This window comes from Saccopteryx leptura, chromosome 2, assembly GCF_036850995.1.
Source record: "Saccopteryx leptura isolate mSacLep1 chromosome 2, mSacLep1_pri_phased_curated, whole genome shotgun sequence".
Lineage (NCBI taxonomy): Eukaryota > Metazoa > Chordata > Mammalia > Chiroptera > Emballonuridae > Saccopteryx > Saccopteryx leptura.
In genome coordinates, this window is record NC_089504.1 from 121,972,199 (window position 1) to 121,988,942 (window position 16,744).

At 43.2% G+C, this 16,744-nt stretch overlaps 1 protein-coding gene across 5 annotated transcripts in view; it reads left to right on the forward strand.

Annotated features, from left to right (window-relative positions):
- Positions 1 to 16,744, forward strand: part of POC1B (POC1 centriolar protein B) — a 120,983-nt gene that overhangs the window by 20,339 nt on the left and 83,900 nt on the right. For 4 of the 5 annotated variants that reach the window (XM_066368659.1, XM_066368660.1, XM_066368664.1 and 1 more), the window contains 2 exons: positions 9,662 to 9,833; positions 14,590 to 14,769. In XM_066368659.1, coding sequence (XP_066224756.1) covers positions 9,662 to 9,833; positions 14,590 to 14,769 — 352 coding nt within the window. The remainder of the gene's footprint in view (positions 1 to 9,661; positions 9,834 to 14,589; positions 14,770 to 16,744) is intronic. The other variant, XM_066368663.1, reaches the window with a different exon arrangement.

Below are 16,744 nucleotides of genomic sequence, written 5' to 3' on the forward strand. Positions count from 1 at the left end.
TATGGTGATTACCAGATGGGAAGGGCGGGTGAAGGGAGGTAGGAGAGGCTAAAGGGGAGGAAAATGGTGATTGAAAGCGACTTTGGGTGCCTGACCTGTGGTGGCACAGTGGATAAAGCATCGACCTGGAAATGCTGAGGTCGCCGGTTCGAAACCCTGGGCTTGCCTGGTCAAGGCACATATGGGAGTTGATGCTTCCTGCTCCTTCCCCCTTCTCTGTCTCTCTCTCTCTCTCTCTCCCTCTTTCTGTCCTCTCTAAAAATGAATAAATAAAAAATTAAAAAAAAAAGATTTAAAAAAAGAAAGAGACTTTGGGTGGTGAACATGTAATATAATATACAGTGATGTATTATAGAATTATACCTCTGGAACCTACATAATTTTATTAAGCAATGTCACACCAATACATTCAATAAAAATATTAATAGAATCAATAATCTTGTCAGTAAAGAAACAAAATAAAAATTTGCATATATAGAGAGAATGAAATAATAAATGGACAAAATATCAAAAGCAAAATCTAAAATAGGGAATATAAAGGTGTTCCTTTTTTATTAAATTTATTGGGTGCATTGTTTAATAACAATTTTTTTATGCTGCATTGTCATTATAGTATAAGCTTGAAATTGTCAAAATAAAAGCTTATAAAAATGGAGGGAGGAGAAAAATGCAGTTCCACGTGCTAATAAAGCATGATCTCTGATATATCCTATAACCTGTACTAAGAGGGCTGGGTAAGGGGAGGCTGGAGAGGCAGAACGCTGGATGGCGGGAATAGCATGCCACCATTTATATAAGAAATAAATGTGAGTAGCACACATCTCTTTAAACATAAAGGAGATACTCAAAAAACTGGTTAACACTGGTTGCCTCTAGGAAAGGAATCAGGGGCCAAGGGCTGGAAGGAAGTTTTAATAAAAACTCTTTAGTAATATTGGAATTCTGTATCATGTACGTGTATTCACAACTGAAAAGAGTCTGACCAGAAGTAGCACAGCAGATAGAGCATTGACCCCATATGCTGAGGTCTCTGGTTCAAAACTCTGAGGTCACCAGCTAGGGTGTGGGGTTGCAGGCTTGAGCATGGGATTACCGACATGACCCCAAGGTCTCTGGTTTAAAGCCCAAGGTCGCTGGCTTGAGCAAGGGGTCACTGGCTTGGCTTGAGAACACCCCACCTCCAGGCTTGTATTAGAAGCAATCAATGAACAACTAAAGTGAAGCAACTTTGAGTTGATGCTTCTCATCTCTCCCCTTTACAAAAAGAAAGGGAGAGAGGGAGAAAGTCAGGAGAGAGAGAGAGAGAGAGAGAGAGAGAGTGAGAGAGAGAGAGAGGAAGGAGGGAGGGAAGGAGGAAGGAAAAAAGAAGGAAAGAATTGAAAAGATGATTTAACAACAAATGCAAGAACTGGAGGCAGTATCATTTCTTTACAGAAAATGCAGCTGACTGGTTAAATTAAAAAGTGAGAGTTGGGTTGACTACAGAAAGTTACTGCTACTTAGGGCAACATAGTAACTGTTGGCCTTTTGGACTTTATGGAGTGCAAACATGTTCTTGGTTAGCATGTTCCTCCTGTTACCTCCAGAGACAAAGCACTGGCCTAGGTGAACACGGACTTTGTTCTTTCATTTGTCTTAACACGGATTGCTTGGAACAATGAATTATTGTTACAGAAAAATAAATATTTTTTTAAATGGGTAGATTTACCAGTTAACCTTTCCTCTTAATTTCCCCCCTTTGACATTTTATCTCAAAACAGACCAATCGGGTGCCAAATGGTATGGCTTTGGCATTTTAAATTATGTGGTAATATTTATATAGGGTTTGGCTAATTGTTAAATCTGAAAGCAAATTCCAAGTTGACACTGTACAGTGTTGACAGCGATAGTCAAACATCTTTTATTACAGTACTAGGGTTCGGAGGGAGGAGCTTAAGGAAGTAAGAAGGAAAATTCAGTGTTGGTTTTCAGTTTTAATAAAAATGCATTCATGGGGATTTCCTAGATTATTGGTCTTTTTTTTTTTTTCTTTCTATTTTCTGAAATTTTCAGAAAAATATAGAGTGTATCCTAGGCCATGCAGCAGTAATTGGGACATCTCTGCTCTGGTGTTTATAATTAGTAGGTCTCTGAAATGCCACCTTCTCCTAAGGCTAAGCTGTCTCAGTCCTTCAGACCATTTGTTTATCTTGCTCTCTATCACTTTCTTTATTGCTTTAATGTGGGTATGTAGCCATCAACTCTAAAGTTATTTTTTGAGCATCAACTCCAGGCTAGGTGCCCTTTTCCTCTTCTGACAAAGCATGGCGAAGGGCCCCACATTTACATTCTACACAAGACTCCACTTAGTGTGTGGCGGGTCCTGTTCAGGTCTGATCTTACTAAGTCTCTTAGAAGCCTCTGACACAGCTCATCACCCTCTTGGAAGACGTTCTGAAGTTCTGGGCACCACAGTCTCCTCGCCCCCGCCTTCTTCATTCATGCTGCTTCCTTTGCTCCTCCCTCAAGGGTGAGTGCCTTCGCCCTCTTTATCTATGCTCACTTCCTGTGACCCATTCTGTTCCCAGTGTGCAGCTGCTGCTGCTAACAATGGCTACATTGGAGTGTTTTCTATGCTCCAGACATTACTACTAGTATTATTTCACTTACTACTTTGAATACCTTATTTGGCAGATGAACTGTCCCAGTCCTAGAGAGGTTGGGTAACTCACCCAGAGGCACACAGCTGGTAAACCTGGCTTTGAATCAGGAAATTGAATTCTATACTTTGCTTTTAAACCACCACACTGTACAATTAAAACCTCTTTTTGAGCTCCAGGTGAGTACAGCTAATATCCTACTTGGCATTTCAACTTGTACGTCGAATGCGCATCTTACTGCTGGTGGCCGAGGCCAGGCAGGCTCACATTGGATTCAGGAAGATGGTAGAAGAACTGCAGAGCTGGAAAGTGTTGGGCCATCCCCATTTATTAGGTTTATTAGATTCTCGCAATGGCAGACAAGCAAACAGATAGAGAAAACCTCTTCTTGCTGCGGCAGGCAAGCAAACAGGAAAACGGCCCCTCCCAGTGGCGGGCAAGTGATCTGCCTCCAGGGAAAGTACCCATAACCTTATTTAAGCTACACAGAGCCACGTGCTCACACACTAATCATGCAAAGTGCAAGCGAGCAAGCCTAACACAGCTGTTTTCCCAACACTCCACCCCTTTAGGGTTGCTCGCCTCACAATGTATGCAACAGATATCTTCCATGATGGTCCCTGTGCGAGGAGTGAGATACATTACATAAATAGAGACTACAGCAACAACACAGCTATACTGAAAATGACAATGATTACCAAGGTGCCCTTCACAATGTCTCTTGGAGCACTAAAGGGATAATACTTCTACCTTAGGTGGCCAGGTGCTGGTTGCCCAGTGAGTACCTGGAAGCCCAGCTCTAGTGCCCTACCCCACAGTGCCAACAAAGCCACCCATCATAGTTGAGGTGGCCTGTACAGTCCAGGGCCACATCAGTTGAAGCCGTTGGCCTTCATGGAGGGCTGTTGGGTGGGCAGGAGCACGTTGCCCTGCCACCCAAAGCCTGGCTTGAGTAAAGTGTCCTTGGTGCATACCTGCAGCTGGATGAGAGCAGCTGCCAGGTGCAGGAGGGCCTCCACAGGTGCTGTGCCCCACATCACAGTCTCTCATTACTGTACACAAGTGGCATGTCCATCTAGCAAGGGAGCTGGTGCCTCCCTATTATTTCAGTCCCTGCTTCAAAAGTTCATTATATTGCTCAATGATCAGTCCACAATAGTGCAGCTATCTGTACAAATCACTAAAGGTGAAAGTTCATTACAGGCAAGTAGACATACAGCTCTTTGATAATGGACCTCAGTGCCTTTCCTTAAGTGCTCTGTCCATTGCCACAAGCCCCATTCAAACCCTTCAGAGGTCACATCATATAATCTTTCAACCGTGCAATCCAAGCACCAACCATTTTACTGGTAGCTGCTGGGGCCATTTGTTTTAGTGGCTGGAACATCTGTTCTGATTTAAGCTACCACCAGAGCTCCAAAAGAACTTTATTAGATTCTCCACTAGTTTCTCCCTAGCTGCCTTGGCCACATCAGTTTATCCACATCTATGTTTGAGTAACCTTTACAAGCCTGTTTCTCTTGTTCATTGAGGGGCGGCAGCACAGGTAGTAGCCCACACACCCTTACAGTGCCACCCTGCTTCTACCTCTCCCAAATCTGCTACCATCTGTGTGTGTGACAGCATGGTGAGCTTCCCCACATAGTAGCCCGAGATAGATATCAGTGACCCCAAAAAGGTGAATGGGGTGCTCATGAGAATAAGGTCTCTCCTCTGTGCTGTAAATACTTGCTCATCTAGCCCATAGGACCACAGGTTGAAAGCAGCATTCCTCATACTCAGTTCCCAGAGGACCTCCTGCAACTAAGTATACCATTGCCACTGACTCAGTGCCCCTGGTAAGTCTGCATTCTGCCAGATCATACAGATGGCAGCCATCACCCATTCTAATAGGGTATGATTTCCTAGGTTGTCATGGCAGTTCTGAAGATGCTGCCTCAGGGAGGAGTGAGTGTAATGGTGGCCAATTTCTCCATCTCTGTTCCAGAGAGCATGATGCCATCTACCCATATATTCCACATCCACACAACCAAGCTGCCAGGAACTCTGTGGGTTTCTGCCTGAATTTCACCCTTAACTCCATTATCTCTAGGTGTAGGGCCGGACCACAGAGTGCTCTGCTCCCTGGGGAGGGTGTTGTGCCTGACTCTGAGACACTTTTTGCTGCTGGGTTTTCACTTTCTGGGTGGCCACCAGCTGTGCTCTAAGTCTGCCAACAGCTGTTTCAGCCCAAACTTCCTCCTCAGAGAAGAAGGAGTTGGAAACACCTACTGCTACTGAGTCAGAATCACTCTACTGACACCACTCCTTCTTCAGTGACCACTTCAGCTCTTGTGGCTACCAACTCGGCCTGAAGCTGAAACTGGAGCTCTTGAACCTCCAGCTGTTTCTCTAGCAACTGCCACTCCCAGCATTCGACTTCTAGTGCAAACTGGATCTCTCAAACCCGCAATTTCTTCTCCATCAACTGTTGCAGCTCCTACCACTGTTGGTGCTCAGCCTTAAGCTCACACTGGAGCTCTAGAACTCAGGCAGCCTCTCGCATAAGGCTTTCAGTTTCTGCTCACAGGGCTGTAAAAACAATCAGCCCATGGCTCCCAACAGGGTAGCCACAGGGAACCATATGCTCAAGGACAACAGCCTCTCCTCTATCTCACTCTTCAAGGGTATTGGGGGCCCATACGAATCTGATCTGAATTCTGCCCGCTATACCAGATGTAATGCCAGTGGTCAAAGTCAGGGAGGTTCACATTGGATTTGGGCTAACAGTAGAGGAACTTTGGAGCTGGAAAGCAGGGGCCATTCCCATTTATTAGATTCTAACAACAGCAGGCAACAAACAGGCAAACCACCCCTCACAGTGGTGGGCAAGCAATCTGCGCCAAAGGAAAGTACCTGTAGCCTTATATAGTCTACACACATGGGTCTCTGTCGTGTACTCACATGCTAATCATGCAAAGTACAAGCAAGCCAGCCTAACACAGCTGTTTTCCCTACAGATATCTTAAACTTTATGTTCTAAAAAGAGCTCTTTCCCACCCCTTTCTGCCTTACCCTCAACCTCTTCCTCTTCTGGTCTTTCCAATCTCATTCAGTAGCAGTGAAATTCACCTGGGTGCCCCAGACTAAAAGCCTGACTTATTTGCTACTGCTCTTTTTCTCTTCCTCATCTCTAATTCATCAGTAAGCCTCATAGGCTCCACCTTTACCATGCATCTTCCCTTTCCACCATCTCTAGGCTGGTCCAGACCACCACATTCCCTGGCTAGATTATTGCAACAGCCTCCTAATTGATCTCCTTCTTCAGTTCTGTCCCCCTGTGTATTCTCCACACAATAGCCAGTGATATTTTTCCTAAATATCTATCTATCTATCTATCTATCTATCTATCTATCTATCTATCTATCATCTATCTATTTTAGTGAGAGACAGAGACTGGAATAGAGAGAGATAAGAAGCATCAACTCATAGTTGCATCACTTTAGTCAGTTGTTCATTGGTTGCTTTTCACACTTGCCTTGACTGGGGGGCTTAGGCCAAGCCAATGACCCCTTGCTCAAACCAGCAATCTTAGACTTCAAGCCAGCGACCTTTGGGCTCAAGCTAGCAACCATGGGGTCATGTCAATGAACACACAGTCAAGCTGGCAGCACCGTACTCAAGCTGATGAGCCTGCACTCAAACCGAATGAACCCACACTCAAGCTGGTGACCTCAGGGTTTGAATCTGAGACTTCAGTGTCCTGGGTCAATGCTCTATCCACTGTGCCACCACCGGTCAGGCCTAAATGTCTTTTTAATTGAACTTTATTGGGGAGACACTGGTATTTCCTAAATGTTTTATTGAGATATAAGATATGTACCAAAATTGGACAATTTGATGAATCTTCACAATGTGACATGCTCATTTAACCAGCACCCAGAGCAAGAGACACGATAGTACTGGTCCTGCAGAAGCCCTCTTATCCTCCCCCCCACCACTCACATCATCTCTATGCTGACTTATGACTCCAGAGATTAGTATGCTACTTCTTGAACTTCATATAAATGAAATTTATATGATACTACGAAATGATACACAGTGGGTACATAGTATCAATATTCCACAATTTATATATTCATTTTACTTTGATGGATATTTGGGTTTCTAGTTCAATTTTTAATAGTACCACCACAAACATTATTGTATATCTGTTGCTAAACATATATAAGAATTTATCTTAGGCACTTACCAAGCAGTGAAATTGCTTAATCAAATGGTAAGTGTATATTCAGCTTTAGTAGGTATTTCAAAAGCAGTTTTTCTAAGTGGTTATACCACCAGCATTATATGAGAGTTCCTATTGTTCACATCCTCTCCAAGATTGGCTATTGTTTTTATCTTTTTCATTATCACCATTCTGATGAATGTGTAGTGGTATCTCATTGTGGTTTTCATTTTTGTTTATCTAGTGACTAATGGAATTGAGTATCTTTTCATGTTTACTGACCATTTGGATATCCTCCATAATGAAATGCCATTTTAAGCCCTTTGCCTATTTTCCTGCCTTTTCTAATTGATTTATAAGACTCTTTATAGATTCTTTGTTTTATGTTGGATGTATGTATTATAAATATTTTCGTCCACTCTGGGGCCTGCCTTTTCAGTTCTAATGGTATCCTTCAATCAGCAAAATCTCTTAATTTAGTGTAGTACAATTTATTATTCTTTTCCTTTAGTAATTTAGTAATTTTTATGACCCATTTAAGTAATCTTTGCCTATCTCAATAGCCATGAAGATAATTCTATGTTCTTGTTCTGAAAGTATATTGTTTTACCTATCACATTTAGATCTACAATCCATATGGATATTTTTTGTGTGTATGTATGTATAGCATAAAATGTAGGATTCAAGTTACCTTTTTTTTTAAGACTATCCAGTTGACCTGACATCATTTTTTAAAAAGACCATCTTTTTCTCATTGTCAGAGAGGCAATTTTCTTATATCAGTTCATGAGACCCCCCTGTTCAAAATCCTTCAGTGGTTTCCCACTGCACTCAGAATAAATGCACACCTGTTCCTGGGGCTCCTTGGCTGGCATGGGCTTGCTTCTCCGCTTCCATCTCAGTGTTCTCTTTATCTCCCTTTCGCTGCGGATACCCTGGCCTCCTTCCTGGTCCTTGGTCTTCAAATGTGTTATTGTGTTAGGCCCCTGCATTCAGGGTTTCTTCTCAGCGTGCTCTTTCTCTATTCCTTAGCCAGGGCAATGACTTACTTCACCCAGATGTCTGCTCAAGTGTCCTTTCCTTGGGAAGAACCACTACCTACCCCATATAACATTGAGAATGAATAATATATAAGAGTCCTCTAAATGTGTATGATAGTACAATACTAATGGACTTTCTCCTCTACAATACTGTGTGATTCTTTGAGGTAAAGGGTTGTATCCTATTTTCCTTCTGTAGACCTTTTTTGTTTTTTGTTTTTGTTTTTTTAAGATTTTAATTATTGATTTTAAAGAGGGGGAGGAGCGGGAAGCATCAACTTGTAGTAGTTGCTTCTCATATGTGCCTTTACCAGGCAAGCCCAGGATTTCAAACTGGCAGCCTCAGCATTCCAGGTCGATGCTCTGTCCACTGCGATGCCACAGGTCAGGCCTTTCTGTAGCTCTTACTTGTAGCATAATACACTGGAACTCAAATAGGGCCCTACATATAAAGCATATGATAATTCATTGTTTTCCCTATTTTGTCTACATTTACCTCAGATAATTCAGATCCTGATATAGATATTTAATAATTTGATGAGCTGTGGTAGAACATCAACTCTTTGTACTTTTTAAAAGGGGAATAGTAGTATATAACATTATAGTTTGAAACTTATAAACTCACTTTAACTGTTTGACCTGGAAACAATGCATAGGCTAAGTAAGCCCAAATGAATTTTATCTGTGGCTAAAGAATTTAGGTTTTCAGTGACTGTAACAGTAATATTTATTACATTTAAATTTTATTAAGTTGCATTTTTTTTCCTAAGCATCCTATAGTCTACAGTTAGTGATTCTCATTGACCTTGTTCCTACTATTGGGTTATTTTGGGGCTATATGGGTATGTAAAACTTTAGTTTGAGGCAGGACCCTTAGACTACGCTTTCTCTTGTTTATTTGTTCACTCTTTGTCCAAGGCATTTAGTTCCACCATTGATTACATTTATTTTCTTCTTCCTAAAGCCTTCAGCCAATGTCTGGCACACATAACAGCATAAAGAGACATAAGATCACCTTGTCTAGCTACAGAAGACCTTAGTGGATCTATGACAGAATTGGAATAGAGCTGGTAGATTAAACTATTATCAGTGATAAATTTCCCAGAGTTGATGACTGTGCAATGTAAGAGAATATTCTGAAATACCAATACTTAGGAATCAAAGGGCCATGAAGATCTATTTCCTTACTCCTAAATGGTTCGCGAAGAAACCTATGTGTGTGCATATTCGTGTATACAGAGAGAGAGCATGCATGTGCAAGTGAGTGTAAGGGCAAATTATAAACCAAATGAGGCAGAATATTAACAACAGGTGGATCTGGTAACGTATCTTTTAATGTTCTTTACAATATTTTTGTAACTTTTTATAAATGTGAAATTATTTCCACTAAAACAATTTTTAAAAAACCATCTCCTCCAGCCCTGTCAGGAACACCATTCAGGCCTCAGAACAGAGACGTTGAGTAACTTTCCCCAGTCACTCCGAGAGTTAGAGAGAGAACTGACTCCCAACTCCTGTGTGCTCTGTTATGCTGTGCTGTTCCAGTAGATGGTCATTGAGCTCTAGCCCAACACAGTGGCCAGTTACATAGGACACAGCTAAGGTTGCATATTCACGAGGTAGCTTTCGCTTTCTTTTAAAAATAGTTCTGCTATTACCTGGTCAGCCTTACAACCTTATTACCTGGGCATCTTGTTATTAGATAGATTGCCCATTGTAACGAGACATAACTATATGTTACATTTTAACAATTTTTTTCTTCTATTTCTTGATAGCTACTGCTTCCTGGGATACATTTCTCATGCTATGGAGTTTCAGGCCACAAACAAGAGCTTTCAGATACATGGGTCACAAGGACGTCATAACCAGCGTGCAGTTTTCTCCACTTGGAAACTTATTGGCATCTGCTTCACGAGACAGAACTGTTAGACTCTGGATTCCGGATAAGTAAGAGAAACAGCACCTGATATGCCCTGGATTTAGAAATGTGAAAGAAACCAGAGCCTGGCTGCTCCTGGTGGACTTCTCAGGAAGGCCCCACTCCCCAGTCCCCTGCACTGTCCTGGGTCTGAGTCACACACGAGGTGTTAAGTTTGTCATTTCAAAGCAGTTTTTTCTCATCTCTACCTCATAATTATGTCCCCTATTTGAAAACTATTTCTTACCATGGATATATGCTTAATATGCATTATGTTATTGGAGGGGGGTGAACAGTTATCAATCCCTTAGTAAATCTGATGGAAACCTCAGGTTGTCTCCCCAGAGAGATACACATTGGCATGTATAACCAAAAGCTGTATGTTTATTAACCTCCTAAAGCCCATTCATAGATCTATAAGGACCTCTGGTCACCATTAAAAACCCCTGTGCCAGAACTCTTCTTTGATGCATATCATTCATTATTAGGCTCCAGATGTTCTTGTTAAAGAAAATTTCTGACAGAAGTGTAAATCATTGCATTTGTTGTAAGGTCCTGTCCCATTATAACAAATCCTCCTCTAAGAGACTTTTCAAATCCTAGCTGATAGCCCATCTATTTTAAGCAGTTACTGAGCCATGATTTTTTAAAAGTTTTTAAAATTTTATTTTTAAGCAATTAAGGTCCATTCATGTTGTTGCAAATGGCAGGATTTCCTTCTTTTTTTTATGACTGAAGAATATTCCATTGTATATATTGTTGGTGTAAGAAATGTCCAAAACCTATAGAGAATTTTTATAAGAGTTTGAGACACACTGGCAGTGGCCAGGAAGCAAGCTCTCAGAGGCTCTGCGGAATGACCGTTTCTTTTATGAAGTAGGGATCGAGGGGGGAACGTAAGGTTACATGGAGGAAGGAGAAAGCAAGGTAGGGACTGGATTACAGGATAGTTAACAAGACTATGTGCTCTCTTGAGGGTGATTATAGGGGCCTGAAAAAGAGTCATTTCAAAGGGGTGTTAACCTAGAGGCACAAAATTTATGGCCAGAACTTGCTTAAGGCAAAGATAATTTTTTTACTAAAGAAGTTCCATGCCTGGGTCTGACTACCCACCATAACCTTCCCAGTTAGGAATTGACAATCAGAGAGATCTCCCTGTGAGGTTACTTTCAGTTAGATTTATTGCAGTGCCCCTTGACGTTTAGATTGTTTCCATGTCTTGCCTATTGTGAATAATGCTGCAGTGAACGTGGCAGTGCAGATATTTCTTTGAAATCTTGATTTCAGTTTCTTTAGCTATAAACTCTTAATTATGCAATTTTCTCAAACATACTTGGAAAGAGAATGAATAGCACAAAGTCTCCTGCGCCCCACACCCACAATCACCTTCAACAGTTAACAGTGTTCTCTCCTTTCAGCTATTCCTTCTCCCTGGAGGTTTTGGTTTTCTTTTTGTTTTTTCCCTTTAGTAATTTTAGAACAAACCCTACACATCATATCTTTTACCCCTGTGAATACTTCAGAGAATAAGAAGGTGAACATTTTGTATGACCCTGTCATGGCAGGATTTGATTGGTGGTATGTGACTGAACTAGGCACACCCATGAAAGAAAGTTCCTGTTCTTGCCACCACCCAAGGGGAATTCCATGCTGAGCAGTCTATTATCCTGAGGGCAGCAAAAACTATTGAAGAGAAGTGACACGTTATAGTGACACTGTGAATAGCAATATCGAGGGGAACTGTATGGGAGAGAGACTGGTTTGGGGTTTAAAAGGGAAAGCATTTTGTAAAAGCCTGCATTTTGGGAATTGAGGACCAGCACAGTACAGCCTCAGTCACTCATTACTAATTCAAGGAAACCTTGATGAACAAACTCTACAGAGGTACGTGAGCTGACAACACATTGAATCATTAATCGGTACTGGGTGACCTAAGGACAACAGTGAAGCTTGTGTTGATGTCTCTTCTTTTTTAATCATAGAGTGGGACCCGGGCAATAGTGGGTCATGGCAATGGGAAGGAAATGCACGTATCGAGTTCTCTATTGCTGTGTAACCATCTTCAAAACTTAGCTTAATACAATACCTATTGACCTATCATTTCTCATAGTTTTGTGGGTTGTCCTCTGGATAATTCTTCTGCCCCATTTGGTGTTGGCTATTCCTTATGGCTCCTCATTCAGCTGATGTCAGGGGTGGCGGGTCCGATGCCTCACTCCTCTGCCAAGGGCCTTGGTGCTGGCTATTGTCTGGGGCACCTTGGCCGTCCTCTGCCCTTTGCCCTCCGGCAGGACAGGGATATATAGCATGGCAGCCAGGTTCTAGGATAGTACAAGTGGAAGCTGTGACACCTTTCAAGGGCCAGGTTTGCAGAGTGTCGCCTCTACCCCATTCTGTTGGTCAGTCAGTCGCAACACCAGCCCAGATTCAAAGGGAGGAAAAATCAGCAGAGTCTGTCTCCTGTGAGGAGAAGTGGCGTGTGTATACAGGGTTGAGGAACTGGGGGCTCCGTGTTCTCAGACACACCGCCACAGGTGACTGGAAGGCTAACACAACACAGGGGAAGCAGGTTTGGCCTGGAGTTTGTCATGGTGGGCAGTCAGGAGAATTCGGGCAGAAAGAACAGGTAAATATGTGGGAGGCAGAGCGCCCACACGAAGGCCAGGCGAGGAGCTGGAAACCAGTTAAGGACTGGCACAACAAAACAAGGCGCTCCTATCTTGTTTCTTCCCCATGCTTCCTGTGGAGGCCGGATCCAGTGGCGAGGCCGCCTGCAGCAGAGGAGGGCCTTCAGAAGGAAGGCGAGCGGAGGGCTTGCTGGCCAGTGCAGGGCAGACGTCAGTGGTGCCGACTGTCTCTTGGCTTCCTGGTCATGGCAGATGCCCAGGCTTTATTTGTTTTCTCTTGGCCTTATGCCGGAGTTCAGACCAAACTGTGCTCTGACCTCTACTCATAGAACTTTCCCTAGAAACCTTATCGGACTAGTCCCTGAATGCTCTCTCCTGTTTTCTTATAAATATTGATTTTTGTTATTCCTGGTGTAATATCGTACGTACATCAGGGGATGAGATTTATGAGTCGCCTTTGCCTTCTGTAGGCCACTGGAGGGGTAAGCCAGGATGGAACTAAGGACCTTTAAGTATTGCTTCTTCCCAGTGGGATTCAACAAAATGCATTGAGCTGTTTTTATATGCCTGACCCTGTGCCAGATTCTGGTCTTAGAGAGATACATAAGTCCTCATTCCTGTCCTCAAATACTTACTGCTTAATAGGAGAGAAACAGGACTATTTAGAGAAGAGGAGTAGTGCATCAAAATCGATGGAACAGATGGGAGCAATTCAGCCTGTCTGCTGGTCAGCGGGATCTGGGGCCGGCAGGCGGTTCAGGCTGAGCAGCAGTCAGCACAGAGCCAGGAGAGGGTCGGAAGCGCTGTGACTGTTCTCAGAGGGCAAAGTCCAGTGTGGTGGCAGGATGCCCTGCCAGAGAGCGTGGGTGGTGTACCTTTTTTTGGAAGGCAGCCAGTGACATGTTTACACTGGGATCTACACACATGGAGTTATGCTTTTAGCAAGGCATTAACACAGTATGTAGGTGACTGGAGGAGGGATAAAAGATTAGAGCAGGGACACCAGCTAAGAGGCTTTTGCAATAATCTAGGTGAAGGATATTGAGAATATATCTACCTTACAGCAAGCATAGTTGGGATAGAAAGAAGAGGCAGGGTTCAAAAGATACTTAGGCAGTGACCACGGTAACACTGTTGCTCAATAGGTGTGTTGACCTACTGGGTGTGGGAGGAAAGGCAGGTGTTCAGCGTAACTTCCCAGCTTCTCTAAATTCTGCTACCTGATCTTTTTCAAACAGTTATGGAGATTTTCCTCATTCGGGATCACCTGGCTAGATATGACTTTCAATGGAAAAGCTATTACGTCTGGATGTATATACAGTGAAAGTGCCTTGGGAACTTCGAAGCACTGACACAAAGGAACATTTCCCAAATATCACCTTTAATTCCAGTGCTATCGACTAGGCTGCTCCTAATTATTCTAACATTCTTTCCCCTGCTGCTTCTCCTTAAATGTCACATATTATTTTCTCCGTCTCTTTTTCCTATTCTCTTTTTTCCCACCCTAGCCAAGAAAAAAGAAATCCCTCTGCAATTACAAGGTGTTCAGCACTGAAGTACTATGTTGTTACCATTTATCCTTTGTTTTGCTTGGGAGTGGAAGCAAGGCCTTCCATAAACCCTGAGGTGGGCTGGATGGGGTTCTCAGTTTTCTGTAGTGGGGGGTGGAAACAGGAAAGTCAGATCACTGAGGGACATTCTGTGTAGAGCCAAATGACTCGGGCCCATCCACACAACTTGCATGTGACCCCAGTTTGAAAACATTGCCTTGGAGCTCTTCATTTAATAAATCTTAGCTTTTCTAGGTTGCAGGTTCTTTAAATTTTATATTACTATTTTTAGAGGAACAACAGGAACTTCAAATGTATGGTAGAGATTTGTTCAAAATGTTATTTCCCTAGCTTCCAATTAAAACATAAAGAGCAAATGCCTGTCAGGGTTGGAACCTCTAGGGTCTTTCTTATTAAGTATCAGTTGTGACTTTAATTGACAAGACCAGCTTGAAACAGTACTGATGAAGTGTCTAATTCAATACAACCTTTTTACACTTGCTAGTTACCAAGAGTTAAGCTGTTCTATATGTTTCAGAGTCTGTATACTAATTAACTATTGACTATAACTAAATCAAATGTTATAAATATTAAACCATTTATTCCAGGAGAGGAAAATCCTCTGAATTTAAAGCTCACACAGCTCCAGTTCGCAGTGTGGACTTTTCAGCTGACGGCCAGTTTCTAGCTACAGCTTCTGAAGACAAATCCATCAAAGTATGGAACATGTATCGCCAGCGCTTCTTATACTCCTTGTACCGACATACACACTGGGTACGCTGTGCCAAGTAAGTGCAGAAAGCTTCATAATAATATTTCCACATTTTTCCCCTGCCGTAGTCTGTTTGCCCTCCAACTCCCAGAAAAGGAGTTTGTCTTTCTCCCTTTCTTCCTCTCTACCTCCCTTCCTTTCCCCTTCCTTGCCCTTTCTTTCCACTCTTCCTTTCCCCCTTCTTTTCTCCCCCCCTTCTTTCCTCCTCCCCCTACTTTCTCCCCTCCTCCCTTCCTCCCTTCCTCCCGTCTCCCTTCCTCCCGTCTCCCTTCCATTCATTCAGCAAACATTTACTGTGTGCCTGGGAACACAACAGTGATGAGAACAATGGTAAACAGTCAAAAACTCCTGCTGTCATGAAGCTTACATTGTAGAGAGAGGAGACAGGCAGTAACCAAATAGGAAAATAGATATGGTAGGTCAGATGGTGGTAACTTTTAGGGAAACTAAGGGAGCTAGACTAGAGGGGAGCTACACATTTTAAACAGGGAGTTGAGCCGTCCTCACAAAGAGGGTGGTTTCTGAGCAGAGACCTAACGGAAGAGGGAAGAAGGGGTGAGGCCGGAAGACGCTTGGGAAAGGAGTGTCTTGGACAGAGGAAGCAGGTGTGGAAGCCCTGAGGCTAGAGCCGGTGGCTGGTTGAGGACAAGTGAGGAGGCTGGTGTGGGGCAGAGTTTCTGAGTTCCGGGAGGGAGCAGGAGCGACTGGATCTGATGTACATCCTGAGCAAAATGAGATGCCATTGGACCATGTCCATTTTCTGACTTACTTTGTAATGGGCTCACTTGGAGTCAGGGCTGAAGCAGGGAGCTGTTGTTGGGAGGCTCTTACAGTAGTTTCCGTGATGGCTTAGACCATCCCAAGTGGTGACGCTGGAGATTTTGAGAGGTGGCTGGATTCTAGATATAGTAGTTTGAAGTTACAACCAACAGTACTTGCTGTCACACGGAGAAAGAAAGGAACTAAGAATGACTGCATGCTCTTTGCAATATTCTGTTGGGAGAATGCTGTTGTAGGTGTTACTAACGGTCAGTAACAGTCATGGAGCCCTTTCTGCTCCCAAGACACGCTGCTTACTAACAGACTTGAAGTGTGTACCTCTTTTCCCTGTTGGAACTGCCCTGGGAAGGAAGGGCTATTGTTTTACTTTCCCCACTGTGCAGATGAGGAGGCTAAGATTCAGAGTTAAAGTTAAAATTGTCCAATTGAAAGTGACAGAAGCACAAAGAACTACTTTTTCTCCTCTGAAGGTGGTTACTTGGCTGATGCGTTTGATTACTTTGGAGGGAGAGGGAAGAGACTAGAACCTTAGGTCTCTAACATTTAGCTCTTAGGTCTCTTTCCAGGCCTCTCTACTTGCTGGCTCCATTCTCAAACACGCTGGTACTGAGGTCACTAGGCCATATGCCCATCTCTTTGCTTGGCAGGGAAATACTATGGTTGTCTCAGTTTAGCCAGACACCTGACTGAGACTAGCTAACCTGGCCAGGGAAAAGGGGTCATACCAACCATAGATTCTAATGGTGGAGAGAGAGGACCGTACTCACAAAGGGGGCTAGGACAGACAGGGCCACTGGGGAACAACTGAGCCTGAACCCTGCACCCACGTGGATATGTACCCACTGTATGAAGCAATAGGCCAGGTGACCTCTAGTTGTGTTCTCAGACATTATTGCTTAGGAGATGTTGATCATAATCTATGGTAATGAGTCTAAGAAAAATAGAAAAGATAAACAGAAGGCCATACTTTTAATCAGCAATTTTTTTCTTCTAAAGATTCAGCTAGGCCCTGCCTGGTTGGCTCAGTGGTAGAGCATCAGCCCAGTGTATGGACATCCCGGGTTCAATTCCAAGTCAAGGCACACAAGAGAAGTGACCATCTGCTTCTCCACCCTTCTCCATGCCTCTCCACCCCTCTCTCTCTCTCTCTTCCCCTCCCACAGCCATGACTAGGTTAGAGCAAGTTGGCCCTGGGTGCTGAGGATGGCTCC